This window comes from Plectropomus leopardus, chromosome 23, assembly GCF_008729295.1.
Source record: "Plectropomus leopardus isolate mb chromosome 23, YSFRI_Pleo_2.0, whole genome shotgun sequence".
NCBI classification, from domain to species: Eukaryota; Metazoa; Chordata; class Actinopteri; order Perciformes; family Serranidae; genus Plectropomus; species Plectropomus leopardus.
In genome coordinates, this window is record NC_056485.1 from 7,232,920 (window position 1) to 7,258,650 (window position 25,731).

General features: G+C 40.1%; 1 protein-coding gene across 2 annotated transcripts; it reads right to left on the reverse strand.

Annotated features, from left to right (window-relative positions):
• tdrd7b (tudor domain containing 7 b) lies at positions 1–24,760 on the reverse strand. 2 transcript variants are annotated; one of them, XM_042511840.1, is made up of 20 exons: positions 24,654–24,760; positions 22,555–22,761; positions 22,054–22,198; positions 16,436–16,643; positions 11,825–11,907; positions 9,805–10,007; positions 9,207–9,569; positions 8,807–9,114; positions 8,531–8,723; positions 7,785–7,896; positions 7,434–7,636; positions 7,196–7,330; positions 5,702–5,785; positions 3,910–4,044; positions 3,694–3,804; positions 3,336–3,484; positions 2,971–3,227; positions 2,705–2,888; positions 2,443–2,603; positions 1–1,760 (listed from the first exon to the last, which is right to left on the reverse strand). In XM_042511840.1, exons 2-20 carry the CDS (start codon positions 22,759–22,761, stop codon positions 1,540–1,542), a joined length of 3,462 nt encoding a protein of 1,153 aa, XP_042367774.1. In that variant the 5' UTR covers positions 24,654–24,760; the 3' UTR covers positions 1–1,539. The 2 variants fall into 2 exon arrangements, with proteins under 2 accessions (XP_042367774.1, XP_042367775.1); XM_042511841.1 differs by having other exon boundaries at positions 22,555–22,776; positions 24,654–24,751.
• Positions 24,761–25,731: the final 971 nt, after the last annotated feature.

Here is a 25,731-nt window from a genome sequence, read left to right on the forward strand (position 1 = left end):
CCTCTCAAACAGACTTTATTCCAAAAACAAGTCTTTTATTACTTCCAGGTCATTGTCAAACAACAAAATGGAAGCAATTATCATCTTCTAGAGAATATAAGTTAAATATAAATTAAATTAATGTCACTTGTCAATTGTTAACAACAATGCAGCTCCGAGCTTTGTCCGGTCTACTGTCTTTAGAACTGGAGAAGAATTTGCACATCCAAAACCATGGTGCACGTGTCAGAAAAAAGAAAAAAAAAATCACATTTCAGAGTAAAATCCAACATCAGGCCAACATCTGATGGTGGCACTGGAACCAACCAAAGGAAGAACTTAAGTCCTATTTGAAAATCTAAAAGCTTAACACTACTTGTAACTTAATATGCTTATTATTAACTATATGAGTACAGTTAAGGAAGATCTGCAACATGCAGCATGTGATCTGCTGAAATTAAAATGTTGTGACAAGAAACGGATTAAAGGAGAGATACTCAACTCTGTGTTTCACGGGAGAAGAAGAGATGGACGAGGCGCTGCACTCGCAGGAGTCAGGAACAAGACGTCAAGGGACGCACAATTAGACCTCCGAGGGACTTTCTGCAAGTACAGGCACTCAAATGTTCATGCAGTGCCAGAAGTAACAACTAGCCTGGAGAAATTAAAATTAAAAAATCTCACATGAAGTATATCACACCTACCCAAACCTTATTAACTTCAATTTCTGTGTCTTGCTCGGTCAGTAAGTACAGCAGATTTTGCGTCAAAAAAGGGGAAACTGCAAAAACAAAAACTAAATCCCAACGGTCCATCTACATTTTGTCTGTCCCCATGAGTCACTGATTCGTCTATTTCTTCTCCTCTTATGGGAATGTTTGCTCTTACTTTTGGAAACTTTATAGCAATCAGAAAAATCATCCAAAAAGCAGATTTTGTAAACAAATGTATTTAAGTCTTCCAAGTATGTGAGAAGAGTTATTTTGAACATTTTGTGCACTTTGCATGGCGCTCACATTGGCAGGGTTGAGGGTATTCAGGCATCCCCAGGATGACGCACACTAAAACTGGATGCACGGTACTGTGGTGTAAGATGCTGCTTTGCATTAAAGCCTGTACCGGATGGTTAAACGGTGTATCACTTCCACAGCTTTGTGAGGATATCATGGATAGATTCAGCAGTTTGTTACTGTGTGCTGAAAGTATGTTTAGAGCATTTGTGGCAAGTTTGGACCAACATCATGCAAGGGAGTACTGTCCAATGGTCACACTGCAGTCACTCAAAATCACATCACAACATCCTTCGATGTACTGCCCAAAACACAACAAGCAAGTGGCTACAACACCTACACCTCTTTTCTTTCCGTTAATGCCAGTCTCTACATGCTATCAAACCTCTCGTCTTCATTTCCCAGTCCTTTCTTCTTTCGTCTCCCTATGTGGTAGATAGATAAAGATGGATAAGCTTCTACTATTTTGGCTATCCACAACTCACAGTGTCTCCATTGTGCGACAGGACAACTGCTAGGCAAGTAAGACTTGTTGACAATCTTCCGTTGTCTACAGCTCATTGGTCAGCTCATCCGCAAATTCAGCCATGATGTCATGCACCCAGATGTCCCTTTCTTCCTGTGAAGTGTCGACCAGGAAGACCGTCAACTTCCTGTCCCAAGGGTTAGTGGCTTCCTGTACGGCCTCCAGCTGGGCCACGAGTGGTTTCTTCTCCACGTGGTTCCTGAAAACAATGGAAGCTTCCTCCGACCACTGCCTTGGCTTAAGTCCTAGAAGCGAGGCAGGTGCGTAGGTTAAGCCCACAGTCATGTTAATGATACAATATTACATTTAATGCTGCATAAAATAAACGGTCAGTAGGAATTTGGCTTGTTTAGCTTATAGCCATTTCAATGACGTACATGTGACTGTACACTGTGTTTCACAGTGGAACTTTAACAATAAAAAATAGAAGAGTGGGTAGGTTTCTATAAAAAATGTTGAAGTGCATGTGGGATGCTTCCAAATTAATCAAGAAAATACTATCTTTAGAGAATTTATATTGTATCCTTTACATTGCTTATAGTCCAAGTTAGAGGGTAGTATAAAGTAGTTTGAGTTAGCTAGCTGTAGAAAGTAGTTAGTTATATTAGCTAGTACAGTTAGTATTAAGTAGTTCGAGTTGGCTAACATTAAAAGTATGTAGTTGAGAGTTAGCTAGTTGTAAAAAGTATTTATTTATCTCATAGTATAACAAAGTTAGAGTTAGCTAGTTAGAGTTAGTTAGGCCAGTTTAACTTAAAAGCTCACCATATGTTTTATAAAGACACAGTGAGATTGAAATATAAAGTAACAGCAAATGGAAACAGTTCACTAAAGTCAGAGTACTTCAAAGCAGCACGTACTTAGATGTGTTTAGTTACACTGAACCACAGCCATGACACTGCTGTGGTGGAGCTCCTTTCTACTCACCAGCCAGCTGAGCAGTGATTCCCTGGAACGGCAGCTGTCTAAACTCTTTGATCAGAGGTCTGAGCTGTGTGCAGCTGACCAGCTCATGTTTACCATAGTCCAATTCGTACACAGACACCAACCCATTGGTCAGAACCCCCTTCACTAACACACGATGCCAGCTGAGAGAAGGAGAGCGGATATATTTAGGCAAAGCTACAAATGCAGACAGAAACATGACAGAAGGAGCTGCATATACTCAGTGGAAAGCAGAGTAACTCACCTGTTCTCCACTTTAGCAGCATATATCTGGTTCTTCTCTATGTTGAGTGGTTTCTCCTCCGTTTTATTGTAGTAGAGAATCATCTCTCCCATCAGCACCACCAGTTTGTACATGTCTCTCCATGGCTGCAGAACAAAGTGGCCTGGATGGCACGCCACGGATACATAGACATCTATGTTGTTTCCTGAGAAGAGAAAGACTTCTGTGTAAACACTTTTTTTTAAAGGCTACATTGAGACCAGAAAAAAGTGGACTATCTTTATCACCTGCTGGGGGCAGCTCTAGTAATGGTGGCAGCTGGAGAGAGGATGAGGGGGTTGATGGTGTCTCTGGTGGGCTGGTGGTGGTCGTGTTGCCTCCTCCACCTCCTTTTGGTCCTGATAGAGCCTTCCTGAGATGAGGCTTGGCTGGGGCAGAAGTTGATATTGGACTCCCATTAGTGCTGGGAGTCTTGGAGGATAAAGTGGCTGTGGAGGATATAGTGGCCGTGGAGGATATAGTGGCTGTGGAGATCTTGCCAGGGCTGTGACATTAAATTAACAGACAAGGAATTTAGTGTTTAAGGTAACACATATAATTATTAGTTATATAGTGAGGGGATAATACGGGTGGATGTGAAAGCAGCGGGAACCTGTGGCTTGTCAGGAAAACATCTGGTTGCTGTTTGAACAAGTCGGACTGAGCCATCTGATGGTTTAGGCTGCGGGCCGGGTCGTGGAAGTTCTTGTCTGTGAAAAGGTGGACGTAGATGCATCGCTTGGTTTCATCTACCTTGGCAACCTTTGGGGCAAATGTCAAAGTGAGTGTGGAGGTGCATTAGGAAGAAAAACAGATAGACTAAAGAAATAAAAGCATAATTTGAGTGATTTCTAAAAAAAAAAAATATATATATATCATTGTCTCATGACAACTAGCATGACTTCAGTAAAAAAAAAAAAAAAAAAAAAACAACAACTAAAAAAGATGTTATGGAAGGATGGGCATCATACCTTCATGCTACAGTCCGTGGTGTTGAGCACTTTCTCTCGAAGCCATTGGACAGCATCTGGAGTCCAGGATCCAACACTGACAGCCAGGTCTGCTAGACAGCACTTTACAGCCTGAACACAAGTTGCTGGAAGTCATTTTCTGTATGAGGACAACAGAACACAACAATCTCCTCTGGACGTATCATTGCCCATGACATAAAAGATATGGTTGCTGACCTGTGGCGGGATGGCCATGAGGTCTCGAAGAAATGGCGATGGAATCTCTCTGAGCTCAAACACCTCGACAGAAGCCTGAACACCCACATCGATGAACAGGATGTCCAGCACTCTGCTGCCATGCAGGTTGGTGATCTAAAGACAGAAATGTAGAAAGAGAAACAAGGAAATAAACTAAATGAAAATCAATGAGTACATAGAGGTATAAACTACTATATATAATGCAGGAATTAAAGTAGGCTTTTATGGTCCAGTAATCTGTACTACTAAAAGAATCATTGCCAATATGCAGTACCAGGAAGAGGGGACAGCAGCTGCCTCCCAAAACACTGCTGTCGCTTCATCTACACTGCTGCCAATTAAAAACCATTGTGCACCGTTTATATCACTTTGTATGGTGAAGAATTTGGGTGCTTTCAGGGATTTTGTGGTGCATTCAGGTGCACCTCATAAACTTTACTTGAATGGCCACAAAGGTTTTTAAAATGGGAATGTTAATTTGTTTTTGTTTTTTTAATGTACACACATTTGCCATTATCATTGTTTTTTCAATACAGCATTAATGATTAAATGCTACAATCATAACAGTATCCAATTCAGTTCTACATAGGCAGAGTTAAAGAAAAAAAAATCCGTAAGAAAAATAAATAAATTGTTATCAGTAAACTCAAACACAATATTCTTGTATGACAGGTCCCCAAGAGCCTACTGCAGCATTTTTTAATAATTACATGCAGACATCTGGTGTGGTGTCCGTAACTCACACTGAAAGGTATTGAGGCATTTTACTTTTAATCATCTCTTTTTTTCATTTATTTTCCCAAAAGTGCTGCAACGAAGGATTACTTTTACTGTCCATTTATCTGCTGATTATTTTTCTCATTTAGTCAATTTATTGTTTGGGCTTTAAAATGTCCGAAAATGTTGAAAATGTCACTGAGTGTTTCCCACAACCCAAGGCAACGTCCTCAAATGACTTGTTTGTCCACAACCCAAATATATTCAGTGAACTGTCACAGAAGAGTAAAGAACCAGTAAATATTCTCATTTGAGAAGCTGGAATCAGAGAATTTAATTTTTTATTTTATTTTTTTAAATACTCAAACCAAATGAATTATTAAGTTAATCGTTGCAGCTCTAGCACCTAATGTTCTGGAAATGCAAAGACAGACATTTGTGAACTGTTCAACTGTAAAATGTATTCTAATTTACAACAAAACAAATCGTTATGATTTTGAGAGTTTTGTAAGTGTTCACTTTTTTTGGTGGCACTTAGAGCATTTAAATAAATCCCTCACTATACATGATATCAGGAGTTTCTAATTTCTTTCTATACCCTGCAGGTATTAAAAAAAATTACGCATGACGCTGGAGACTTGAGGAGCACAATATGAAGGGAAAACGGACAAAACCTTGAATCTACTTTCAAACCTGATATAATGACTGTTAGATTTTCTACCTGTTTCATATTGTGTCTCTCTGCTGTAACTGTTTGACTATTGTAATCTGTACATCCAACAGTTACCGGAGCCATAGCCAAAATCATGATAGGCTTGTTAGTATTGTTGATAAACATAAGATTGAGATTTCTGCTTTTAAAACGTATTTGTTGAAGGGATAATGCAGTAATTTTGATGGTGATACACATTGTTAAGTTTTTCTTTTTTGATCTCTGCTCTCAGGATAACTGCACCTGCTGCTTTTGTGCAATTATGACCTAAGTTCTTCTTTAAGTCCAACATCAATCATATGTAGATTTGTGTCACTGTCTGTGCTGCAGGGGACATCTTACCTCTACACGGGACCATTTGCCTTTGTAGCGAGCCAGGCATCCTTTCCCACAGAAGGGTCTGGATACCAGGAACTCTGATGTTACCTGGAACAGAAATACGTTTCATAAAGACACCATTAGAATCAGATTACTGTTAAATTCCACTGTACACCAACAGATTGCTGACGTTACAGAGTGTTTAACTGCTGCTTTATGACTGCAATAAAATGATACTGTAAAAGCTCACACAAACATTTCACAGGCCCACCCAGTCTGCTGCAGCTGTACACTGCAATGACATCAAAGATAAGGACTCTGGATCTGTGATTACTTCAAATGTAAAGTGGCTGTTGTTGATGTTTCAAGAAATTAAGAATTGGAATTATGAATGATTACTTTAATTCTTGATGAGTAGTTTTACCATCTTTCCTCTATATTTACACAATTAATTGATCATAACAAAATTACCATCATTGGCAGAGAGATTTACTTAAACTCTTCTCTTCTCTGCTCTTCTTAACTATGAATTACCAAAACTGGATATTTATTATTAACTGACAAAGTTTTTCTCTGAACCTTCTATTGACCAGAAAAAAACAGTCCATCATTTGTATGAAGTATGTTAAGAAAATGGCACGTGTGGTATCTTATTACTTACTTGCACGCCCTTAACACTGATGTAGAGCATTACTGAGCTGCAACTACGAGCTTTAAAGGACAACAGTAGCACACCTAGAAAAAGCATCAGCTCCACTGTGCTACCTACAGATTAAGTGGCTTGGCAAGATTATCAGCCTAATCTCAATCTGTCCACACAACTCTGCCTGAAAGAAGCAACACGGCACAAATACATTCACAAAACACTTAGTGAGTCCTGCTGTACTCTGTTTACTCCCCGTGCATGTGGTGCCTAATTAAACATGTTGGAATGAACACATACACACAGCTAAGCTTCATCTGTACACACACATCAGCACATTTTTGTCTTCTCACTTCCATTCAGGAATACGCAAAACATCTATGTGCACCCCATGTGTGTTCCATTTCTAAAAAGCAATGTGCAAAAGTATTTTTTTTGCATATGATGTATACATTATTAGTGACTTTATTTGGGATGACAATCACATTTAAGTGAGATGAGCTCCTTTTTGGTCTTTTACTTTGAACAGCTACAAATATTTACACAGAGTTTAACTGCTAGGAAGGAAATTACAAAGAAATGGCTGCAGACAGATGCTTCATCCAAAGATGAGAGATGGTATGAAATCATTTATGAAATATTGGTGACAAAAATAATTGCCTTTTCAGTGAGGCTCCAGGATATTAAATTTGGGCAAATATATGTGTTATATAGTTTCAAAATAAAGTGATGTACCTATGGTCATTGCTGTAACCAAGTGTAAGGAAAAAGCTCATTTATGTGTTTTAAAATATTTTTCGTCAACAATTACACAACTGAATAAAGAATGAAAATGTACAATTTGACTGAGACATCAAATGTAGCATGGCGATCACCTGTGAGTGGAAGTATGTCTCAATATTCTCCAATATCTCGTTCAACTTGGCAAGACCTCTGGAGGGCAGCTGACAGTAGATGGTCCCATCTGAGCAGACGCTTCTGACACTCACGTTCATGTAAGCGCTGTTCACCTGAGGAGAGCCAGAGATAAGAGTGTGCTGTGTACGTACACAGACACACACACACACACACACACACACATACACACACACAAACACAGACACTCTCTTGTACCTGTAACGGGCTGGCTAGTGTCTTGTCCTGCAGGGCTTTCATGCATGCGGCGTTGATGTTGACATCATCATCCTGCGACGTGTCGTAAAGGACGATAAGAGGGGTCTGCCCTCTCTCTAGGATCTCAGCCAATAAGATCTTTCCACTTGCCATTGTCTCAAACTTCTTCAGCACAGCAGGCTCCTGACAGAATGGCTCCAGGCCTGTACACACACACGCATGCACACACACATACACACAGTTTCATCAATTTTAACTAGGAGCCAGTACATGATGGGGAAAAAGGAAAATCCGAGGGTGAAACAAGAAAGATAGAAAAGTAGAGTGCATTCATTCCCAATTCAGAATCACCTGCCAGTTTGCACTTGGTTGCCTGGAAAGGCAGTTGGAAAAACTTCTCGTGCAGCTCAAACACTTTGGTTTTGCTGATCATCTCCGAGAAGCCGTGATCCACATAGTAGACCTACAGATCACAAGGCAAAGACCACAGAAAAAACTGATACTTCCTCAAATCTCAAGAGAGTTCACATGCTAACTTTTCCCATACATAAATTTTTTTTTGTCCAGAAAAAATCTGGATCTGGCAAACACTGCTGCATGTGGAAGGATTGTGGAAGTCAGTCAAACTAAAACGAGTCTGTTCCTCCGTCGATGTGTTTCCCATATTCAACGATGACTGGCATTTAGTGACGTACCAGTTCTAGCTTGTTCAGTGTACACCTCTCTAGTGACAAAATTTGTACAGACAGAAGTCAGTATTGTCAACCTCAGACATTTTAGGGTTCAAATCATAACAAAAACACATTTTTGAGTGGAGGGGGACTTTATAGATATACTATGTAGGATTTTTCTAAAAAACCAGCAACAAAAAAACAATGGTTACGCTTGTCACAAAATCACAAAAGTGAGCCTCTGCCTTCAGCCTATATTTCCTTGTTTTCTTCTTATTTTTATTGAGGTTGGCTTTTAGTTTAACTTTTGGTTTTCACAAATAATAAATGGTCATCCTGTATATCTTTAAGCAAATTATCCTCTGCCTCACAGAGCACCTTTCGTCGTCAATTGCTGTGTCCTTAATTATTTTCTTGACTTCTCACCTTGACCTTATCGGATGTGACCTCACAGACTTGCGCCCTCAGAATCTCCTCCTCCTCCTCCGCCCTGACGGCAACCAGCTGGCCTGAGGATGGCGATGCCAGAGGAGCTGGACTGCTTTGGTTCAGGCCGTAAAACTCCCTCATTTCATCCTCCATGGACTCTTGGGCCTGGGAGTAACCCTCACCAATGTACCTGAGAGAGGAGCAGAGACAGACAGTGAGGAATTCATGAACTGCAGAGTCTTACAGCACATCGCACATGCAGTTCTTTCCTACCTGAGTATAACTCCATTGGTGTTGCTGGCCTCCACCACAAGCACAGAGGGGTACTCCTCTTTGGGGATCTGCAGAGAAGGCACTGCATGGTTACTGAGCCTCCTCCCCAGCTCCTGCCTCAACCTCAGCTCTTCCTCACTGGCCGAAGAGTTTCTCCTATTACAGTTCTCATCCTCTCCTCCTCCGTCTCCACTGCTGTTCCTCCTGTACAAGATGGCCCTCTTGGGGTTGTCGGGCATCGGGTAGTCGATGGTGCAGATGTCGGAAAGGAGGTGCAGGTTCTCCAGGACATGTCCGGGCAGTTTGAACTTAAATAAATAAAATTAAATGGATATAAATGATAAAGTGCAGCTAGCTCCTGAATTTAGTTAATATGAGCGTGTTTCAAAATGTTACTAACTTTGTAGGTGTCCTGGAAGAGCTTGGGAAGCGCGTGGGCCCACAGGCCGTTGGAGTACTTCACCAGCAGCTCCTCCAGTTTCTGCTTCAGGTCTGGGCTGAGGGTGGCGGGGGAGGAGGGCGGGCTGGGGGACGATGAGGACGATGGTGGAGTCTGAGGGGAGCGAGAACCAGAGCGAGAACCAGAGCGAGGCGGATGGGTGTTGGGGGGTCTCTGCTGGGCGGGGGACTGCACGGGTTTGTCTGAAGGGGTGTTTGAGGGTGGGACAGAGCCAGAGGTGGCGTTTGGAGAAGATGTGGCGGTCTGTTCCTTGGCAGGGTAGAGTAGCAGCTCTGATGGGTTGCTGCTGCAGGTTTTCTCCACCTAGGAGAATAGATGGAAAGGACTTATCATGAAAGCATTTACTATTTTCTTATATATAACATGCACAATATATGACATCATAACCTATGTAAATTAGATTGTGCAAGCAAAAAATAATATTTAAGAAAATAAGTGTGTATTTGATTTCAAAAGTAATTATTTAAGATAGTCATTTGAAAACAGAAACTATAATAGTAAAATATACAATAACTGCAGTAACATAATGATAACATACAGTGCATATGTGCGTCCAGGTCTCCAGGTCTTTGATGGCCTCAGTGGGCATGTCCTGTTTATACAGCTCTCTGTAGATCTGAGGCAGCTTGGACACCCAGAACCCGTTACTGTACTTCCCCAGGATCTCCCTGATGCGGCCCTGGACCTGCTGAGGGTTGTAGGGCTTTCCTTTCCCTGAGCTCTCGTTCAGATTCAAGGGTGCTGGAGAAAAAAAACAGAGGAAAAGGGAGATTACGCATGTACACATGCTGGCAATTACTGCTTTGATCTTCTTACCCCTGAAACAAATGGGTCGCATGGGGTGCTTTCCCTAAAAAACAAAAGCACTCACTGTTGAAAGAGACGGATGATTTGAATCATAAAGAATAATGATGGTGAGGCATCTTCAGTCATGGTTGCTTTTTCCTCCTCAATTTGTCTTTTGATGAATTGGAACTTAAATGGGTTAGATAAGCAGACGAGGAAACTTCATAGTGAAACTGACCCCTTCGGCCTCTTGCACTTTAACTGCAAAAGTTGTTAGACTGCAACAAAAATCCTCCAAAACATGGTGCTTGAAACTTACTGACATTCAGTATTCATCTAAATATGGATATCAGTACTAGCCAGAGGTGTGGACTCGAGTCATGTGACTTGGACTTGAGTTTGACTCAAGTCACAAATTTGATGTCTGTCGACATGACAAAATAAAACTAAAAAAATACTTGCAAGGCTTGCCTTTTGACTTGAAAGTACTTGATACCTTACCACACACACCAAAATGAAAAAGTAAGTTATTTAAAAGGGTCATGAATAAATTTATTTCCCTTCTTTTCCTGAATCAACTAATGTTAATATTATTAATTCCCAGCAAGTTGACACTTAATTCTCAAGATCAGCCACTTTGTTTAAATTAAGTTGTAGGAGAGAACAATGAAGAACTAACGTGCTGCTGAGGGCCACTTGGAAAAAATAATACCTAAAGTACTTTTGTTTGGGTACAAATCTATGCAAATCTAAACGAATTGCAGTACATAAAACATGCAGGTTAAAAATTACAGACCGAGCAACTTCAAAACTTTTTTTTAACAAATAAATACAACATTTAGCAATCATTCAAGCTTTTGTAATTTTATTATATAATGACTCTATTGTTAAAATGACACTAGCTTGATGAAGAGCACGTTACAACTTGTTTCGGACTCCAAATTCAAAGTTTAGGACTCTTCTGGGGACTTAACTGTAAAGACTTGAGACTTACTTGTGACTTGCAAAACAATGATTTGGTCCCACCTCTGGTACCCGCTGTTGCCAAAGCCTTTTTAAATTTAGTAGCAACAGCTTCAATAATATAGTGTGAATTCCTAGAATGACAATAATTAAACAGAGCCCTATTTTACTTTCAGGCGAAGGTCTTGCACATGTTCTTAACAGAAGTCTCACATGAATATCATTTCCTCCTCACTCAGGGATGTCTCTTTCCAGACAGGAAGCATTGGCTCTTAAACCAGTCAGTGTCAAACGTTAACAGTCTCCTCTGACTGTAGGGGCCTGAAATAAACATCTTAAATGGCTAAGGCTTTCAACATATGTGCCTCAAAGCTATGCTGTCCATTACATTTCAGTGCAGACTGTATAGACCATAGCCCTTCTACAAACAGGCAACATGACAACAAACATATTCTTAGTGAAGGAGGTACAGAGGAGGAGGCTGACACAGACACCTCGTAGCTGATTAAACTCATCAGGAAGCTCAGATAACCAACTGAGATGAGACTGCTGTTTGTTTGCTGACAGTTAACAAAATCATGAAGATGACGTGATTTGATACTTCACTACAAGATAGCGCAGCATGGCACTGGAAAACTGTCCTTTGCTTCGCTGAGTCTGAAATATCCTCTGGTGATGCTTAGAGCAGCTAGGCAGCACTTCGACTGTCTGAAGTTATACAGGTCTGGGCAGCATTTCTATTCATTTAGAGGACAAAAAGCTACACATAATGTATTTTTAGTGTAATAAAAGCAGCCTGTCCTACTTACGACCAGTCTGTTGGGAGTTCCTGGAAAGGTGAGCATGCACCTCCTTCTGAAACCGTGACGGGAGGGTCATCCTCTTGTCTGACCTAGACACAAGAGAACAGAACAACAGAGCATTACTCTCTATGAGCCCTGGAAGAGAAGAAAACTGGGATGAAAACAGACCAGAAACAAAACTTTTCTCTCAATATTGAACTTTCAAAAGCTGCAACATTCTACATCCATTATTTCTTGCATTATTTCAAAAAGAAAAAATAATCACTTCGGACCCCAGGCTTGGCTAGGCCTAGTTCTGTGCTGCGTGTCTGATCCTTAATCTCTCATTAGGCACAGCACAGTCTGAGATCTTCAAGAAGCACTAAAAGTCTAACTAGATAACCTGATTACGTTCAGAGCAAAACAGAGTCCTTTTTTGGTTTGTCCTTAGTAACACAACCCATTAATCAAACTGTTCTCATCCTCTGTTGGTCTAGAACAATGGGTCATGAGATAAAGCACACTGGATACAGCATGGCACTGTAGATGCTACTCCTCATTTTCAGTCAGCGACAAACTAAGAATGCATAAAAAGATTTCTACATTGTGTCAGATACTGATCTGTTTGTAGTCATAGGTGAACTTCATCTTGTAGGCCTTTTCTTTCTACCCAGCCCTTCCACACCCTCTTCATCCCATCCTTCTCATGCTTGCTGCACAGTAACTGCTTTGTTTAAAGATTCCTCCAAAATCTCCTGACTCAGCCCGTCTGTCCCCTCTTCAGTCAGAACTCCTGGCTCATCCTGGTACACAGCTAATAATGGAAACAATCAATTAAAAGAGCAGAACAATTTACCTCCTGACCCTAAATGGCTGTGAGAAGGTTTAAAGGAATTGAAAGCCCCATACACAGATCACAGAGCATAACGTCAGAAGTCTGTGCACTCCACTAACCTAAATTAGCTTTTCTTTGTGGAGGTGGTTAAAATATATTACAGCTACATCAGCCATTACTGACAATTCTCTGGCCTGAACACAAACACACAACCGATTTAAGAGACAAATTATCATTTTACTCATAGTTTCAGGCTTCATTTCATCATTTCATTAGAGAAGCAAATGACCAAAATTGGTTTTATAATGTCATTTTTTTCCAGGAGAATAAATGTTTAAGTATCCAGCAATAGCAGTAGAGAGAAATCCACTGTTTGTGGTCCAATATCAATTGCTTATAAAACATTGCAACTATGACAGTGCAAAAGGTAATGTAATGCAATAAAAATCAAATTAGCAGGATACAAGATATTAAACCAAAATGGACATTATTAGTCTTAATCCTCAATGCCAGAATCTCAAGGACAAATGTCAGTTAGTCTTCACACACATGGATTAATTGTATGTGTAGATACTGCCAAGCATACACTCTAATTCTGAGGAAAACACTGAAATAATATGCTTTATCTAACCAACAGTCCAAAAATCAAAACCTATTCAGTTAATTATCAGGTAAGCATCTATCAAATCTTTGACATTTTATCTTAAAAAAAATACTGAAACTTATCTTTAAAAAATTTAAATAATTGTCAAATACTTTCCTTTTTATTTATTCATTTTTTGGCTTTTGCCAATGTGTGATGGGACAGCTTAGTGTGAAAGAGGGAGATAGAAGGGATGACATTCAAAGTAAAGTATAGCCTCCAAACAGCTATTCAGTGCACCCTGTGATGATATTGTTTCTAATCCAAGTTCAAGATTGTGGTTAAACTTTTGTCTGGAGCCTATTAGTCTTAAGACTGAACTTTGATTTTCATTTTGTCATCACTGTACAAATTTATGAGAAAGGAGAGTGTAACTTGAACACCAGGATTCAAAAGTCAGCCCAAAGAGTCACCCAGCCTGCCACACAACCTCACCCTCATACTTTCTCTCCCCAAGCGGAGTAAGCATTTGCCTGAACATACACAAAACTCTCCCATCAAGGAACGGACTAGCCTTCTCGGCCCATTTCTCATGTGTTTTGATAAAAATATTTATTAAAACTCTAATATGTTGTTTTTTTTCCTGATTTGTTTGCTGAATGTACCACTTGTACTGCCAGGCATCCCATAGTATACCTGCAAGCACACACACTCGCACACACAAATGATGATAACGCTGGCTTGCCAACGCACTGTCCAATGGAAGATCTAGAGGAATACAGAGAGATGTGCTGATTCACTCTGTGTCGGTTTAGAAGCGTTAATCTACCAGAGAATAGAGCGGGGATTAGAAAGGGCTCACGTCCCCCCTGCTCCGGGCTCGTGTCCCCTGCCAACGCACCAGGCTTCCCACCCTCCTGCCCCATTGTGCTGCGGAGGGCCAGCAACACACTGGACACCCGTGGTGACACCAACAGAGGACTGATGTCAGTTGTTTTTACAGTGGACGGACGAACGGAGCCGTGGATGGATGGAAGTGAAGAGAGCCAGTCAATGAGCTGGATTAATCTTGGTTCACAGTTTAAGCAATGCAGAGAGATAATATCTCGCAATGCTTCTAGATGACTTCTTCAATAACAATGAATCTGTTTTTTCACTCAGTCTAGGTCATAGTGAATCTGAAGCTAAAGCGCCCTTGAATATGTACTGAATTTTGGAAATGAAAAAATAGATTTGGGTCATTTAGCAATAGAGAGGGATGAAATTGAAGGAAGAAATGTGGGGAGTGAGGTGAACAACTTACAAACATGTAGATGAGGAGGCAAAGAGAAGAGAGGCAGAAAGAAGTGAAGAGAGGAAAGATGCAGACAGAGACAGTCAGACAGAGAGAGAGAGAGAGAGACAGAGAGAGAGAGAGAGAAGTAGAATAATCTAGAGAGCACATCATCAGCCCAGTGCTGAATAAGCAGCAGCAGGGAGGCTGTTTGCACTCAGAAACCAACCAGAGTTCAACCAGCCCCCATTCACCAGCAGCCTATTCTGATTCAGCTCAGACCACACAGGTGGGAGGAGAGGAGGGGGGGGCAGACAGACAGAGAGGGAAAAAAGGAAGAGAGAGACAGAATTGGTGACATGATTGATTTTCATTGCATTCTGGCTGCAGTCTGGACTGCATGGTGGAGAGTGACAAGAAAAATATAAGAAACTGGTTAAAGACATGTTATTCATCACTCTAAAATATCTTCAAACAAGGTTCCTACAGCTAAAGGCAAGTTAGATGTAAGACCTTTTACGACTTTTTTTAATTCCACTCAGAATTAAATTTAAGACAAAAAAAAACACAAACTGCCAACAATTACTCAACAGTTGGGAGTATTTTGCCCCAGTGTTTATTATAACATAAAATGTGACTTGTTTTGTCTCGTAGCGGAGACAGGGGTAGACCAGAATTATCTGCTGTTTGTTGGCAAGTTTTGTGTTTCTCTCTTTGCCTCAATTCCCATTGTGCAGAGCCTGGTATGCATTGCCTTTACTGGTTTACTTTACAGTGAAATTTTGGTTAAATATGCAATGTTTCTTGGATCTATGTTATGTAGTTCAGGGTACAGTGACAGCTAGCAAGCAGACATTGGATCTTCTGCCTGGTTGTTAGTTCCACTCTCCTGATGGGGTGACGTTGATGCAAGAAAAAGGAGGGATTTTACCACTTTTTTTGATATTTTACAATGTAATATAAGAAGAAAAACACTTCTGAAATCCTACTTCCTATGTCTTTGCATTTTTGAGACTTAAGACATTTTATTACCAATTCAGGCCTTATCTTTTGATTAATGAATTCAATGCCTTTTAAGGCTTTTTAAGGATCTGCAGGAACACTCTTTAAATGACCCCAAAGGTATTTTTTAAAATTGTCTCAGCCAGTTCGAATTTTCTAAAGCATGTTGCCCTGCAGAGTAAATCTACAGGAAACTGGCATGAGATCTAGCTTCTCTGAGCACATGGTCATTTGCACATTCCTCTTCTTGGATTCCCTCAGCACTGTGGAAGCCTGGTTAGTGACTTCCACATATTATTGTGCTATAAAATCCCACAAATATGTGAAGACCAGGCTTCAGCATCGAGATGTAAGCTGAAGTAGTCTTCTCACGCTAAAGGCCTTCAAGAAATGAGATCTTGAATGCAAAATCAATGTTTTGTTGGAGCAAAAAATGTGTTTTTGTCTTTACACCACAAAATTGACGACATCAAATCATCTCAAATAATAACCTTATTTGAAGTAAATAAAGGGTTCCCACACATTTTCATGGACAAAATTTAAAATCTTTTTGGTGACTTTTCAATAACCCACAATTAAGAAAATCTTGCCCTACTTGCTGGGCATTTTTTCCCAACATCGTATGTAAGCAAAACCTCCGACACTGACAGTAATTAGCGCTTTGTTTTGGTCAACAGCCACAGAAAGCAAATCTGCTGTTCTGTTACATTATGTGGACAGTTATCCACCGAATATTACTGTGACTATTTCATTAAACAATAAAACAATTCCATGACTTTTGCAAAACTTAAATGATTTTACTAATTTCATGACTTTTCCAGGCTTGGAAAATATGATTGTGAAATTCCATGAATTTTCCAGGTTTTGCATGAACGTGGGAACCCCAAAATTAACTATGTCCAACTGCTTCCATATAATTAGCTCCTACCCATTCCCCTCACTCACTTCTCTGTAGGTTGGTTCCCTTTCCTGTTGGGTGTGTTCTGATTGGACATCTTGTTCGGATGCGCCCCAGTCTTGCCCTCTGACTGGCCATCCCTCATGTCCCTCGCCTGTCTGAAGTCTCCATGTCCCGCCCCTCGGCCGCCACCTCCTCCTCTGCCCCCGCCTCGGCCGCGATGGTTCGGTTGCCTCAGAGAGGTTTGAGGTTTGGCTGCGCAGAAAAAGACAAAGCAAACAAGAGACGTAAAACTGTACATCACACACACACACACACACACACACGCACGCACACACATACACTGACTCAGCTAAACTTGACGCTAAGACCGAGGAGTGCTTCTGTCTGGAGGGCACAGTGTCACAGATAGCTCAATATCACAGTAGGTGGGGTGAGTAACATCATAGCTCCAGTCAGTGGGCCAGAAGGCAGCAACAACACAATGTGACAAATTAAAATGACATCATTTCAAGAAGTTGAGAAAACTCTCCTGTGTCCATATTCATGGATTTGCCTGTGTAAGTTCCCAATTGTATTTTGTCATAAATGGGTAGGAAAGGTCAAGGAAATATACCTATTTGATTCAACAGTTAGATGAGAAGACTGATACTACTCCCATTTCACTGCATTCCCCACTGAGCAGGGAGTCGATTAGCTTATCTTAGCTTAGCTTAGCATAGCATAGCATAGCACAGATACTGGAAGCAGGGGGAAAACATGTAGCACCAGCTAAAGCTCAATGATTAACTTATAAGCTACAGCACATACATTCCTGTAAACTACATGTCATTTTTACAACACTGTTTATGTTCAGATTAAGCAATTTAAGATGGTTATTACTGACCTTTCTGACTGCATGCATATTTTTGAATTCTGGAGAAAGCCAGGCTTGCTGTTACCCCTTGTTTCCAGTTTTCATGAGAAATTTAGGCATATGCACAGTACCCTTTTTGCATCGTCTGATATAATAACATTGCACTAGCCTGGTACTCAAAATGTCACGTGCTGCTCTGTTTATAAACTTGTCTAAAGCATTCAGTACTGTTGCACGTTTGTTATGTTCAAGGAATCTGTCCTGTATTAGTTTGAAAAACACCCCTCTCAATGATTACAATGTGTAAATATGGGTGATATAAATATTACTTCAGGTGTTTCGCAGGGTTCTGTGTTAGGTCCCATATTGTTCTCAACTTACAAAAATGATATGTCCTTGCTCATGCTCTGCATAATTAAAATTTAAGGTCTGACTCAACTGATTTCCAACGTCTTAAATAAAGATAAGATGATGATTGAATTAAGAGAAACAACACCTGGTTTTAGCAGCTCAATAGAGTGGTGTTGATCTTCTCATCTAACTCTCAACAGCAAAGCAAGTAAGTGTTTTTTTCAAAAGATATTTAACAATAGATGTATCTCATTTAAACATACTAATACACTTCAAATATATATATTAGCAACCTTCTAAATATACCTAGTTTGATTTTATTTTACACTGATTGCTATCAATAGTTATAGAGGAGTGAATATCAGGATACTGGTTACAAATTAACGTGAATACCTGTGTAAATATGAAGTGGGGCTCTGCTGTGAAGAAAAACATACTATATAATATGCCAAACACTAAATACATATGCTATATACTTTTAATACGTAAATAATGAATAAATGATTCTGTGTTATGTTTTTTGTGGAAAACTCCTTCAATCCTTTTAATTAGATGATTAATAAAATGCTTAATTTTTCTTAACAATTATCTCCTCAGTTCAAGTCTGGTGACATCATCACTAACTGCAATCTTTGACAGTAACTGCATGTTCAGTAAAAAGCCCAAAAGCCAGAGTGCAATGATCCTAACATCTCCCCCTCATCACTTTCATGTTACATCATTCAACCACAACATGACCAGCATGACATCACATTCCTGCTGAGTGACATCACCAACGCACCCTGTTGAGCATAACCCTTAGTCATTTCCACTCACACTCCTTTCTTTTCAGTTCTCCCTCCTACTCCTCCTGTTTCCTCTTTAATCTTCACTCTTTTCTTTATCTCTTTTTCCCCTCAGCATCATCTAGAACTTTCTCCTGCTTTGTCATCCTCATTGTTCCTGCTGAATCTCATTAAATCTTTCCAATGACAAAACACAAAAAGCAGCTTCATCAGCCCACGTCTTCAAAAGTCATCAATAAGCAACCTCGATTTCTACATCCTATTCTTTTCTCTTTGTGGAAATGCTGCTTAAACCCAATGAGCTTCTGACAGTTAATCGGTTAACCAATCAACCAATTAATGAATCAATACAACTTCCAGATGCTTACATATTATAGAAACTCAGCACACACGTCGGCGCAAGCTTAAATCCACATGCAAATATAGACAGAACAAGCACACACACTCGAAGCAGACGCCGCGTCACCTCACCAGCATGGACACACAGTCCCTGGTCTGTCTTTGCCTGAATATTAATATCCTGGTGAGGTGGTGAAGCAGAGAATGAGAGAGATGAAGAGGTTGAGTCAGCTGCTCTCCGCTTGCAGCTGAGTCTCAGCCGCTATAGGCTGCATTAGCCTCAAATCTCAACACCCCACCCCACTGTCTGCCTCTCATTGACTCCCCCCTTCCCTGTCATCTGTCCACCCCCTCCCTTCTTCCCACTTCACCATCCCTCTGCTTGTCTTTTCCTCCGACACTCTCTCTCTCTCTCTCTCTCTCTCTCTGCCTCCTCTCTCCTCTTCTCCCTCTCCTCCCTGCACTACCACCTCCCACTTCCTCCTCTGGCTCTCTGAGAATGCTCTGCAGCATCACAGTCTAGTGGAGGTGTATGTGCTAAAAAGGCATTTCTGTGCATGTGTCTGGATGTGTTCATGTGTGTAGGGGTTTGTGAGATTGCATATTTGCGTATGTGCAGGTATGGTAGTTTTTATGAGTGTTTGTAGAGCATATAAAGTCTGAAAAAGTCGAATAAAGGTTCAGAGCTGTGTGTGAATATACTGTAAAAATATATGTGAGCTCTTTGTACACATATTAACCTGACACACCTGTGCAACCTGAAAAAATTTGCATCTGTCTGCTTGAGTGTGACATTTTTCCTGCCTTAGGAACCGCTGGGTTTCACAGAGCAACAGTTAAAACAGGACAGTCATTTATCCACAAAGTGTCGGGCTGCACCAAAGAAAGCATTTGCTAACGTTGCATTGTCACAGTACTGATACAGGCACTGAACACTTTCTAGTTTTCCATTGCTGCAACACTGCTGCACTATAGCAGCAGCCCCAAGAGGAGTCTGGAAAAGGTTTGGAAATATTCAAGAAGTTGCTGTTATGGTTTCTAAATGGGGTTTTCCCGGCTGCAGCTTACTGGGACTGAATTAGTTAAGCTGAGTCTAATATTTTGTCTAATATATTTTGTAAAAATGTGTTTAGAAAAGGTATGAGCAAAGCACCTCTTTCATCATCAATATGCAGACAGGAGGGATTTTCTACAGCGAAGATATGCAGTCAGTGGCCCACTTGCCAAATCCATACCTCTGGTCATTTAGTTTACAGAGTGTAGAGTGCCCCAGGGATGACGTTATTCTGTGGGCTGATGCAGATGTTAGCAACGCTGTGGTTCCCTTATTAAAAAAATCTCGAAAAGAAAATAAGCTCTGTGGCAAACAAACATTATGACAAGATAATCTTCACAAATGAACACCCCTTTAGGATTCCTGATGCCTAAAAGCAATTGCCAGAAGTAAAAAGCTAACATTAGGCTAGAAACGAACTACATTACGGTTACACGATTTAACATTGCCACCACAACAAGGCTGTAAAGCAATGTGATGACATTCTTTTGTCTCATATAGCCACTTGTTAGCAACTGCCTTTTTTCAAATACATGAAAGCTTCAGAGTTAACAAGTGGGATATTTACTGACATATTTTATGTTGCAGAATAAAATGTGAAAGTCTCCTAAGCTTGTGTTAACCACAGACCTTATTTCAGGTACTGTATGAAAACGAAAACCAAATAAAAACAAACAAATGCTGACACTGAGATGAGGGAATCAGAGTAGCTGAAATGCAAATTTATTTCCAGGTTTTAGGACTCACTCACTACCGGGGAACTCTGTATGTACTGTATATATATTTGTCTGTACATATATATCAAATTTCTTGAATTTATTACTGGCAGCACGGAGAGGGGTTTGAAACCACATTTATCAGGTTGGAACATAACATTTATGGAACATTTTAGAAATTAAAATAAATAAATACAACAAAAAAAAGACTATTTTATGTCCTGACATTTCAATTTTTTCTCAGGGAAGTCCTAAATACAGCCCTGAAAGTGAATGCTAACAGCCAGTGGGCATGAGTACTCACAGCATGCAGGCATAACACACTGACTATAGCAAATTATCATGTCCTCTTGTCTTCCTCTGAATTGCTGGATCACTTTAGTAGCTTTTAAACCCACTCAAAAAAAAAAGATGGCAATCCAAACATTTTGACAACAAACAAACAAAAAAAGGAACTGATAACAGGTAACTGACGGTTAAGATTTTAACATTATTTCATTGCTTAAAAAAAAACATCATATGATAACAGGACTGATATTATGAGGTCATTGGGCATTTTGTGTCAAATTACATGCACTGTATCTCAGTGCTGATATCAATCCAGAGTTCTCTTTGCTATGCTGTCAAACATGTTTTGAATAGTGCTGCCACATTCATGCACATTTGGAGAACATTCAAGTCCTTTATAAACATGCATTGTTCTATTCCAGTGCGCAAACACACAATGCTCCAGCACACACAAGACACCCAACACCAGCTTGTCTTGCAGTTCAGCTAAAGTGCTACAGTGCTGATCACAGAGCCACTGAGCAAGTCGACTGTTTAGGATTTTATCTCTTTAATGTCTACATTTATTTGCACTCCTTTAATAAAAAAGGCGGATTACTGATTGGGTCTACTTCTGCTGTGGACCTTTTAGGATCAAAAGTAAAATTACAAGCTTTCAAATACTTAGCATTTGTAACCATCTCAAATAAGCTTTAAGATAATTATGAAGTGGATGTTGCATGTGTTCTCCTCATAATTTAGTAGTTACTGTAATGCCATTCAGTCTAGTACCTAACTGATTTAAGCCACCTTGTGACCCAATAAACATCTGTGGGATTGGATAGAGCTAAATTTGTGTTCTCCAGAAATAAACGGACAAAAAGGAAAGCCTATAGGATTACAGGTGGTATGTGCAGCTTGTGAAACTGGATAATAGTTTGTTGAATACTACAATGGAAAAGCTGTTAGATCCAAAATCATTGCCTTGACAACCTGGTCTCTCCCTTAATTCCTGAATGTATTAGCTTGCTGTCTCTTATAGAGAAACTGTCCCATGTGCACAAATGCAACATGTGATGTTTTTCAAACTCTCCATAAATTGATTTGGCTTGAACTTTAGGTGAGACCAAAATAGTTCAGTGATAAGCCTGAAGCTTTGCACGCCAAAGAATGCTTGAATGAAATTCAATTAAGACATAGAATTGAGGATTAGTTTTGTGATCAGCTAAGGAAAATAAGAGCTGTGTATCTGTGTTAATGCTTGAAAATACCACAAAATGGCGGTCAAAAATCTTACCATTGAGGACAAGCGGAGCAGCCGGTTTGACCCTCATCTGAGTGTTGACCAGGTGGGGTCGGCCTGTCTTCTTGGAGCTGCGCTGACGAGCCACCACCTTAGCTATATGGGCTGTCTCACTGGCTCCTGAGGCAAAACACACCATCTGCAGAGAGAGAGAGAAAGTAGCTCTTAATGTAACAACCCACTGATAAATAACTTGCCGTCATCAGTCTCTGAATTTCATCTGAATTAAATCCTTTCAGGTTATATGATGTGCTTTTTTTCTTTTCAAAATGGAGGCTAGACAAGTGTTTTTGGCACCGGTGAAATATATAGTTTGCCTTGCAATACTCCTTGCTCCTACTAAGTCATCACTCATGCTCAGATTGATGATATATTTCAGCAAAAGGTGGAATAATTAGTTTTTATCAAATCATGGCTCAGTTTGTGTACATATCTCTCCTTCAATCCATTCTGCAACACACACACACACACACACACACACACACACACACACACCTCTCCAGAACGGCTGCGCTCTGTGCGGACTACAGAGGGCATGCTGGCTAGCAGTGCATCCAGGTGGTTGTGTCCCATCTGTTTGTATGGTATCTGCTCCCCGGTCAGCTCTTTGTACTCTGATTGCAGACGGGACAGTGACACTCCGCCTTTGTTGGCCTGGAGGACAGCCCGCAGCATCTTCTTCACCAGCTCCACGTCAGCCATCTGAAAAATAAGCCACTAATAAATAAATAAGTAAGTAAATAAACAAAACTGATGCAGAAATAGTTGAAAGGTGGAAATGGAAAAGGCTCCACAACTGCCATCTAAAAAGAATTCAGCAGGACCAACACATAGCACTATGGTTATGACATAATGACAAACTCTTTTCAATTAACAATTTATGGCAGGAAGTAAATCTGAGAGTGACAGCTAACGATGATGATGATGATGATGATGATGATGATGATGATGATGATGCAAGCTCATTCAAACTTGCAATAGTCTGCATGCTCAGTTGCATCCTGTTCATATCATGTGCCAATGGCTGACTGGTTAGGCCAGTTTTTATTAAAGTGTTTATTAAAGTAAACAGTGTATTTCACACATATTACACATTCTATGTGCAGTCACAGTGGCATTTGTTTTTTGACATATTAGTCATAGTATATGACCAAAACCAGCTTCTACCACATCCATTTTGTCAAGGGAGAGGAAAGCCAACTTCCCATTCTTATTCTCTGTCTAATATGCAGGTATTTATTGGTATTTTTTAAAAAAAGTTACAAACTATTGCTATACAGACATTTTGGTGCAGGACGTTAGGGTTCAATGTGTTATTAATTTCCCCCGGTGTACAGACTCTTACATTCCATCTCCCTGCAGAAACACACTATCCATTTTCAGCTTGTCTGCAGCCAAACCAAACTGCCCTGAGGAAGTTACAAAAGTCTTCAAAGTACAACCCTGAGCCACTGTGATCCTCGTAGGAAGTGTAATAAAGGCTACATCTCAATATTTAAACAAAAATTCTGATAGTAAAATCTTGCGGACGTGGAGACACACCCTCAACAAGCAGCAGCTTCAACTTAACGCTCAGAGGTCTGTTCACAAGTGTAACACTGTAGCTTCTAAAAACAAGTGCCCCACCTTTAATCGCACTCTGAAATTGTTACATTGTTGAAATTTCAGAAATACTTTTCACTGCTGCTGCTCAGTGCAATCGCAGGAATATACACACCGCAGGATGAGTCCATGTCATCAATTGTTTATGTCGTATTAATACTGTTTTCGGAATGACGTCCATATGTATAATAACATTGTAACATCGTTTCTAGATTTTTCTCTAAAAAGTGTATTTGCTGAATTGCAGAGTTCATAAATATATAGGCTATTCCTTACTGAGCATACATAATAGGCCTACTATGAAGAAAAAGGTTTAAAAAAAACTGCACAGAAAACAAGTCAAATGAACTTGTCAGACTCATATATGCTCAAATATTTGAGCATTAGATGAGTTTGGGCCACTTGTTGATTATGGCCACATTTTGCAGCGCAGTCAGCAGACGGGACAGAGAAACTATGAATGACGTAACTCGTCACACTTCAACTCCACACCCTCCATCGGGACCAAACTATTTGGATTAAGTTGCCTTGTCCTTTTTTATTTTCTGAACAAAACTCCATTTAATATTCCAGGCAGGGTAAAACAAGCCGGTAAAATATACCACATCCAGTGTACAGTCGGCTCAGGCAACAAAACAGCGCGTAATATCGAGTTAAATCCTCCTGCAACCGCCGGCAGCTCGTCAAGCTAGCTACATGATGCTATCAAAAGACCGGAAGCACGCAAATGTTGCCTTCATAGTAAAACTACTGAGCTTCTTCGCATCGTCTTTAACCATGTGTTTAACTCGCACACCAGTCACACAAGCCATTATTTTGAAAGTAAGCACCGGAAGTATATGTTTGTATCTTTGCTAGCTTGAGAGCTTTCGAGTCATCCCAGCCGGGAGTATCGAAAGAGACAAAATAACAACACCCGGCAAAACTTCGTCGGAACCGAGTATTTTACAAGTCCATTTAAGTCTGGATAAAAGCTATAAAAAACTTTCTACCTTGCTCTAAACAGAAGGGATGGTGAAGTCAGGAGCGGGTCCGGTCGCTGTCAGTGCTGTCACCGCCACAGGGCTGAGCTGCGGCCGAAGCACTGTCCTCGGGTGTCTGCCAGCCGGTCCAGGCACTGCCTCTCCTCCGCCACCTGATTGGTCGGCTGAGCGCAGGCTTCTGGCTAATTACATGTCAATGCATTCATCCCGGGGCCGCAAAACAAGGCAGGGGTCTAAGAGCAGTAGATGAGTAACAAATCACATTTGAGAAGTGAGAATCAGAGAGCGGTCAATATTTATGCTTGAGAGAAATTGCTTAAATAATTAATCAAAGTAGTTTGTAATACATTTTTGCAAGTCCACTACTAAATGCATTGACTAATTATTGCAGTACTTTAATAACTATACCTAATTATTATCTTTATAAATAATATTTCTAATGTATGTTTTATTTTTCTATTAACCATTTGCTTGTTTGTTTATATTTGACAAAAACAAAATATCCACATTTATTTGTCTGGTCAGATGCTCATTACTTTTTCAAACACATGCATTTTGCAAAACGAAAAAAGAAAGACAAAGCAAAAAACAAAACCTATTTACAATGAACTGAAAGTGAAACTTATCTTTGCTCCCTTCAAAGCCAAACTTGTATACCAAGTTTTGTTTTTAGCGAAATGCATGTGTTTGGGAAGTACTGAGCATATGACTGGATAAATGAAATTTAGATTGTACTATACCTGGTGTGTAAAAGTTCATAAGCTGATGTTTTGATGTAGTTTTGCTGTAGTTAAAGGTGGCCTTCAATCAATAATTAAATCAATACATTTACAGTTTCCATTGACGCATGCGAGAAAAACACATTTTTCTTTACAAATGCAAGGTAAAATGACAAAAACGAATTTATTTACAAATGGTCATTTTGTGGGTGAAGTTTTACTTCAAAACAAGGACGACAGTGATAAAGCATTGTATTGTGTTTCTTTTACCCTTGGCTCTCATCAGCTATCTTGCTTTAATCACAACTTTTGCTCATATTTGTATTAAAATTTCAATATGCCAACTACTGCTGAATTGCTTGGGGTCT